Here is a 7,894-nt window from a genome sequence, read left to right on the forward strand (position 1 = left end):
TGTCGCCGTCTTGCAAGGAATTTCATCCGTCTCTTTCAGTCACACTTTGCGTGAAGGAAATGCTGTGGCCGACTATTTGGCTACATGGGCTGCTTCTGTACAATCCCCTCCCGTCGTTTTTTGCTTCCCCTCCCCCTGCATTATCGTCTCTTTTGTTTGCTGATTGTATTGGAACGTTGTTCCCCAGAAAATAATGAAGTCTTCTTATAAAAAAAAAACAGAAAGAAGATATTATGTGGTCGCGTAATCGCCATTATTATATCTTAAAAAAAATAAAAAAATAACCGCCTTTATTAAAAAAAAAAAAAAAAAAAAAAAAAAGAAAAGGTAACCCCTAAGAAGTCCAGCCCATTCGACCGTTGAGGAACTCCAATATGGAAACCATGTTTCCTAGATCTTAATCGTCGAGTGGCCGTCTCGACTTCCTGCTCGGGGAGAGGGAGAGAGAAATTCTCCATTGCTAATCGGCTATTATTTGTTGTTCAATGGCTCAAATTCCAAATTTAGATAATGCTCCTTTGAATTTCACATCTCTCAGGTACGATTGATTTCACTTTTTGAACTTAAATTATTGATTACGATCTGCACTAACATTGACCTTGAAAAATTTCCGTCGATCTTCTAACAAACCAGAGAGCAGTCCCAGAAAGATCTCCTTAACATCCTCAAGAATGTGAGTTTCATATTACCCCGAATTTCTTTGTTATGTTTGAGATTTCGAATGAAGTAATTTTCTACTTTGGGAGTCTGAAATTTAATGTTTTCGCTTCTGTAGTTTCGAGGGAAGAAGTGTTTAGTTTTGGATCCGAACCTTGGCGGATCACTTTCATTGCTCGTCCCTGCATCGGTTCTAAAGGCACGTTTCTTTTCTGTCTCTTTGTGTTTGAGTTTTCGCTTCGCTCTAGTCGCTGAATGGCTCCCTACGCCACCACCCCACCACCCCACACCCCCCCCCCCCAAAAAAAAAAAAAAAAAAACGAAAAACCTAAAGCACACGATCATAGCTCTATATATATCCACCAAAAAAATGGATACACGTACTTCGCACAAGAAGGATGAGGTGTAATCTTTTGTACAGGTTACTCAAACTAGCACTGGGTGAGATTCAAAGAGGAATACCATACAGGTAGAAAGTAGATTTTGTTAGGGTAGACTATTACTGGGTTCTATCTGCCAAGCCCGAATGTGGGAACATAGGAAATATATCTCGCCGTAGGAGGTCAATTGGTATGATATTCACACCCTCCCCAAAAAGATAATGCCACCTTGGAATCAACATAATTACCCCGAATGAATTTTAGCGGCAAAATCCAAGGACCATCAGTAGGTGAAGGGAGGGAGCCGACTTTGCTGAGGCAGAGAGGATTGTCACCTGAAGTTGTGACCTATCTCCCATCAGGTCATCACAGCTTGAAAGTGCTTTAAAAGTCTTAAGAAATGCTTGGAGCATTTTTAGTATATTGGGCTGAACTTTTTTTAAACGGAATTCAATTCCTATACTTTGGCTGTAAACCCACATTTGGGTATGATGGCTCTCCCAGGTAGCTTTAAGGTTATCTAATGAACCTCTGAATTCATTTACCGATGAGACCAGATTCATCCAGTGTTAAGCTCTAAAACTCAGCACATGTTCTTGGTCCAGTTGACCTTCTTTCAATAGGAACCTCAAGTTCAAGTGTACTTCTGCCCTTTTGATTTGCTTGCATATTGAGCAGGAACATGGAGTAGAACTACGACATCTATCTACAGAACCAGTTCAAACAGAATGCACTAGAATAATCTACGTTATTCGCTCTCAGCCAAGTTTTATGAAACTCATCTCTTCAAACATTCAACATGATATTTCCAAAGGACTTCAGAGGGAGTACTCTGTTTATTTTGTTCCCCGTCGGGCGGTTGCTTGTGAGAAGGTGAGCTGCTTTTGGGACTTGATTATGTGATATTTTTACTTTACATTTTACATTTTAGCTACACCTGTATGATATTTGAGCTAGATTAATAATTGCTGGAAATTTCCAAGGTGCCAGCATCGGGAAACTTATGTAGTATATTGGTGAAGATATGGTATTTCATATCCTCGAACATATTTTTAGTTCACTATATGAGGGGTTGGAGCTATCAAGCAAAATGTTTGGGGGCTGTTTAGGTTTCAGAATTGGGTATAACCAAATATGTTTTCCAATATTGATTTTATTGTCCAAGCTTAATCTTCCAAAAAATGAGAAGTTGTCTGTTGGTTGTTTACAATAAATTTCAAAATTGTGTAAATGTAGGTTCTTGTGCTTGAAGACACTTTTCAGAGTGCTAGTCAATTAGTTGAAGGAATGAAGTTTAATGGTTATCTCCTAAGAAATTCTTTTTAATCTTACTGATCTGGAACTGATTTGCAGATATTAGAGGAGGAAAATGTTCATCACTTGTTGACTATAGCTGATTACCCTCTTTTTTTACTTCCATTGGAAGAGGATGTGTTGTCATTTGAACTTGACTTGGCTTATAAAGTATGCTGATGTTTGACCACTTAAGGTATTGTGTTTTCCTCCCTCCTTCCCTCTCCTTCAGAGCTTCTAAAATCTGGCCTTGGTGCTTTGTACTTAATAGGAATTCCAGGTTGATGGTGATACAAGCGCCCTTTGGCATATTGCAAAAGCTATTCATAAACTCGAGGTTGGTACTGCATGTTATGTGAGGTATTCCTTTGTTTTTAGATGGTTTGCTCTAGCTTTGTAAAGAATGAACGCTGAAGGCTGAAGGCTGAGTCTAAAGAGTCCACGTAATAAAAAGATTAGTAAAAGAACATGTTGATTGAAATAAATATTTTAACAAAATGTTTAAATTAAAGTTTTATCTTTTGTTACACATTGTCAACTTAAGATTCTACATGTTGAAATTATTTTTAATCTATGAAATTATTTTTAATCTATGAAGCTGAAGCAGTTAGCAGGTTTCTGGGTTGCAAGTTCCTTCATGGACCTAGTAGGAGTAGCTATGATGGATTGTATATAAAATTTGAAATTTCGCGTGATCTTGGAAGTATCAAGTTATGGTTTCTGTCATTATGGTGGTGGTTAACATATTTAGTTTTACACACATCTTGATTTTATGAAAACATCACAGGATCCTTTATTTATGCGACAGTGATGGCTTGGTTGTCTTTTTTCTGTGATTTATAGCTTCTTATTCCTTCATTTTTATTTTGGTTTATATGTTGCAGTTTTCATTTGGGTTAATACAAAATGTGAGGGCCAAAGGAAGAGCATCGGCAAGGGTTGCTGATCTTCTGAGCCGCATGCAAGGAGAAGAGCCAGTTAACTCATCAGATGTAATTATTTATACATATTGCTTGGGTGTTAAATTTGTTTTTCTGTTCATGTCCATTGATGGGTCCATATGCATTTCAGTCGTTTACTAATAATTGGCCTGTCACTTCAGATTGGGGCTTCGGAGATAAATACACTAATTCTGTTGGATAGAGAGGTAATTGTTTTTTCTTGGCATCTCAGTGCTGAGGTTGAAAGCTAAATACGTTGGCCGACTCATGTATGCAAGTTCATGGATATGCTGCTTCATCTCCACTTTTATTCTGGTTAATAATCGTCTATTGGCAATTGCCGAATTCAATTTCATGTTCCTACCCTCGCCCAAAATGAGTGTCTTTTACTGAGTAAGAACTTTGGGATTAACAACCTGAAATAATGAAAAGTTTGGTCTTGGTTTCAGAGGTTGAGATATTGAATTAATATTCAAGATATCATATCAATTAGTAAAATACTTCTCAAATGCTTTTTGGCCCCAAGAATTTCATAATTTAGTATTCTTTTGCGTTTTAGCAATCTAAACCTATCTATAAAAGAGTTTCTTGAAATGTTTTATACACCAATTTTGAAATCTTTTAGGTGCCTTTTTTTTTATTTGTCCACTTTCATCAAGGCACAAGTGTATCATTCACTTGATTAGACCATTAGACCATAGTCTAGGAATTTTTTATTATCATCATGAAAATTTTACTGTTAAAGGTTGACCAGTGTCGTGGCATACACCAATAGCCTTAGTCTTATTTTCTGTAATGAAGTGTGTGGCTCTTGCTTTTTAGTGGGACATCTACCATATTTTTGACATACATGGGGATGATATCAATAATTTATATGGGATATGTACCTTCAACATGGGGGTAGATATACAGGAAAAATGGACTTCGTGGTTATATGGAATGGGTTGTGGATAGTAGATATTAGCTTCATATTTATAGCTATTGGGTTCATCAGTGATGGTGATGTTGTTTGGACTCTATCCATTGATGGATGTACTGGTTAACATCCGGTAGGATTAGTCCTAATAGTATGATTGTCCACAAATGGCCATGTTTCACGGTGATGACCTTTATCCAGGTCACTGAATATTTGAAGTAACAGTATTATGGCCTCCACCATTAACTATGGGCAAGGTTTTAAAACTCGATCTCGCCAGCCATCTCGCTATCCCAGAAAAACGAGATCTCGCCGAAACCTTTTATTTTTCTGGCGGTCGACTCGCTGTTTGGTAGATCTCTGTGGGCATATGGCCTTTGTAGGCCCTAAAACTGTGTATTTACCCTATTTTAACCATTCTAAATACAATGGAAATATAATATTTGCAAAAAAAAAAAAAACTCAAAATGGTACTTTGACAATGTACCCTATGTAAGTATGCGGCGAGTCTTCGAACACTTCATCTCGTATGATATATTCATCAATCTACCTTCTAGAATCACCATTTTGACACCTTCCCTATTTTTATCTTAGAGTGTTCTTGAGGGGAAAAGCCACCACCAATCTTGGATATCTTGGCTTTAATGCAACTTAGAGTGAAGACCCCAACCAAAGAATAGATGTCCCACAGTTTTTTTGTTGATTTTCTCTAAAAAATGGGAGCTAGAGGAAAAAAGAGGCGAAACCAGCGAGAAATCTCGCCAGGTCGAGTCAAAACATGCTTTAATAGTATAGTTTGGCCAAAAAATGGACCGAGATGAACCGAAATGGGTCGAGACGAGTTATTGGACCGAGATCTCAAAATCTCACTTGAGATATTGTAGTTTTTGTACCTCACCTGTGTGAACAACTTGCCTTTTCAAAAAAAACGAGATCTCAGCTGAGATCTCTCCAAGATTTCGGCGAGATCTCGGCGAGTTCTTGAACCATGACTATGGGAACAAGAAGATGCCCACTTGAAAACCATGTAATATGAATTCAACATATGACAGGTATCCAGGAAGGAACATGCATCAGGGTTATATGGATTGGGTTGTAGATAGTGGATAGTAGCTGCATTGTCATAACTATTGATTGACATCGGGGAGGAAAACATGAGTCCTAATAGACTTTGTTATGAATATACAGACATTTTCCAGTTTCATGACCATAGTTGTCAAGGTGCCGCCTAAGTAGCGACTAGGCGTCCAGGCGGTTTGCCTGGGGCTTAAGTGACAATCGCCTTGTTGCACTGTATGTCGCCTTGTGTTTTGGTACTTATTTATGCCAAATATCATTTAAGTAAATGTTCATTTACTTAAGATATTATTCATAAATAAGCAAATATCCCCTATTTGAATCCAATAAAAATAGTTTAAAAATCAAATTCTAAAAGGATAAAAAGTCAAACCCCCAGCCCAAGAACAAAAACTAGATTTTGGTTATAGGGGCGATTTTCAACTTTTAAATGTTGGCGTTTTTCTTAATTATGAAAATTTTATAAATTCTATCATGTTAAAGCATTGCTAAAAACCAAAAGTCCGTTAAAATAATATTTTGTTTTGATATTCATAAATTATTTTCATTCAGGCGATTTTAACAGTATTCGCGCACTTAAAAATAAGTTTGACCGGAGCATAACTTTGTCATTGCAACTCAGATTTAAGTAATTTTAGACTTGTTAGAAAGCTGGTTTTATGATATAACTAATACAAAAAATCTCATGTAAAAATAAAATCATTTGACCAGTCAAACTTATTATAGAATAAGAGCATTTCTCTAAATGTTGATTTTTTATAACTTAATATGACTTAATGTTAATTTTTTATGATTTGATGTGGCTAAATGTTGATTTTAAATGACTTGATGTGGCTTAATCTTGATTTTTTTTTATGATATAAGGTATATATAACTTATTAAATAATGTTAGAAAATAGGACAAATAAAAAAACAACACTTGTTTGCCTTGTTCGCCTTAAGGCGGGGCACCTTCTCGCCTAAGCGCTTAGACAACACTCCACGGCCTTGGTTTGCCTTGGCGCCGTGACAACTTTATTCAGGACTATGAATAGAGGAAGTACCGGTACTATGGCAACTACAAAGTAGTAGGATTCCAACTTTTACTAGGTATGGAAATCCATATGGCACTATTGGAAACAAAACATGGTGTAAGAATTATAAATTGGTCAGTCTTTTGGATTTTAAGGTGTAATCATGCTTATTTTAACATGTCTAAGACTTTTGCTGAATGAGGGAAATTCATATAGGACTGCCATGCTTTTATTCCCAAATTCCCAAATCTCTACAGTTCTGTGTGAAATTGAACCACTCTTCCAAGATATCTGGAACTCCTCTGGGAAAATTATGAGGTGATGAATTATGACCTCTACCTGTTGCCATAACAAGTTTCTTGGTGACAGTATTTTTACATTTTTTTATGCTTCTATACATTTGTATATTATGAAACACTCAGTAGATATTCCATTGCTTAACCTATGAATACTTTTTGAATTTGCCTATGTAAAAAAGGGCATACCCAGTAACACTCAGTAGATATTCCATTGCTTAACCTATGAATACTTTTTTGAATTTGCCTATGTAAAAAAAGGCATACCCAGTACACGTCTCTGCCACTGCGGGGTTTGGGGAGGGTCATAATGTACATAGCCTTAACCCCTACTTCGCGAAGAGGCTGTTTCCCGACTCGAACCCACGATCATTGGGTCGCAATGGAGCAACCTTACCTTGTGCTGAGGTCCGCAATGGAGCTGTTTGAAATTTCCTATGTATCCATGTTTATTAGCTTGCTTAGCCGTAGACTCGCTTGCTCCCAGACCCTATAGTAGCGGGAGCCTCGTGCACTGGGTTGCTCTTTTTGGTGTCCAACACTCCGACCCTTGATATGTGTCATATTTTAACTACTGCATCTTTACTTATGCAGCACTGTAACTTTGACCTGTAGGATTATGAACAAATCAGTTCGAGTTCTTTCCCCTCCTTCCCACCCACCTCGACCAAAAAAAAAAGAAAAGTGAGAGACCCACTCGACTAGCATATTCTTCTGGTTGCAAACCAATGGGACTGAGGTGGGATCCCAAATATTCTTGGGCTTCACAAGGGAAAATTAGTGGAACTCCACTATGATGTCCTTTCCTCAGGTTTTCTAATAGCTAAAACCTAGAGTAGCACTAGATTGAGGTCCCTTGAACATATACAACTAATATGGATTTCTTGGGAAGGCATGATAAAAAGTAAGCATCTCCTGTATCAAGGACAAGCTCCTTGTATAAGAAGTACATGCAAAAGGTGATGGAGAATTTTTTGGGATACTGCTTTTTTGTTAGGCTTAATTACCTTTTTTTTTTTTCGGATGAATAAAAATTTCATTACCAAAGAAGAAGAAAAGAATATACACAGCCCCCTAGGGGAAAGGAAAGAAAAAACAAGCTAAAACAGCAATACAAAGCAACCTTGGGGGGGAGGGGGGAAGAAGGATGCAAAATGGAAGAGTGCAAACCCCTGGCAACAACAGTGAGCTTGTTCCTTGGGGAGTCCCTTACATGGCGATGGGGGAGCATAGAGAGCTTTGAACTGGCATCAAAGAAAATGGCTTTCCAAACAATGTCTGGCCTAATTACTTTTGTCATCCATACATTTTTTTTTTTGGG

At 37.4% G+C, this 7,894-nt stretch overlaps 1 protein-coding gene across 1 annotated transcript in view; it reads left to right on the forward strand.

The window, feature by feature from the left end:
• Positions 1–310: 310 nt before the first annotated feature.
• The window catches only part of LOC122073706 (vacuolar protein-sorting-associated protein 33 homolog), a 24,237-nt gene continuing 16,653 nt past the window's right edge, over positions 311–7,894 (forward strand). The window contains exons 1-8 of the mRNA XM_042638329.1: positions 311–538; positions 634–673; positions 776–856; positions 1,716–1,910; positions 2,391–2,501; positions 2,602–2,667; positions 3,215–3,322; positions 3,433–3,477. Of these exons, the coding sequence (XP_042494263.1) occupies positions 486–538; positions 634–673; positions 776–856; positions 1,716–1,910; positions 2,391–2,501; positions 2,602–2,667; positions 3,215–3,322; positions 3,433–3,477 (699 nt within the window). The 5' untranslated portion in view covers positions 311–485. The remainder of the gene's footprint in view (positions 539–633; positions 674–775; positions 857–1,715; positions 1,911–2,390; positions 2,502–2,601; positions 2,668–3,214; positions 3,323–3,432; positions 3,478–7,894) is intronic.

This window comes from Macadamia integrifolia, chromosome 3 (assembly GCF_013358625.1).
Source record: "Macadamia integrifolia cultivar HAES 741 chromosome 3, SCU_Mint_v3, whole genome shotgun sequence".
Classification (NCBI taxonomy): Eukaryota; Viridiplantae; Streptophyta; class Magnoliopsida; order Proteales; family Proteaceae; genus Macadamia; species Macadamia integrifolia.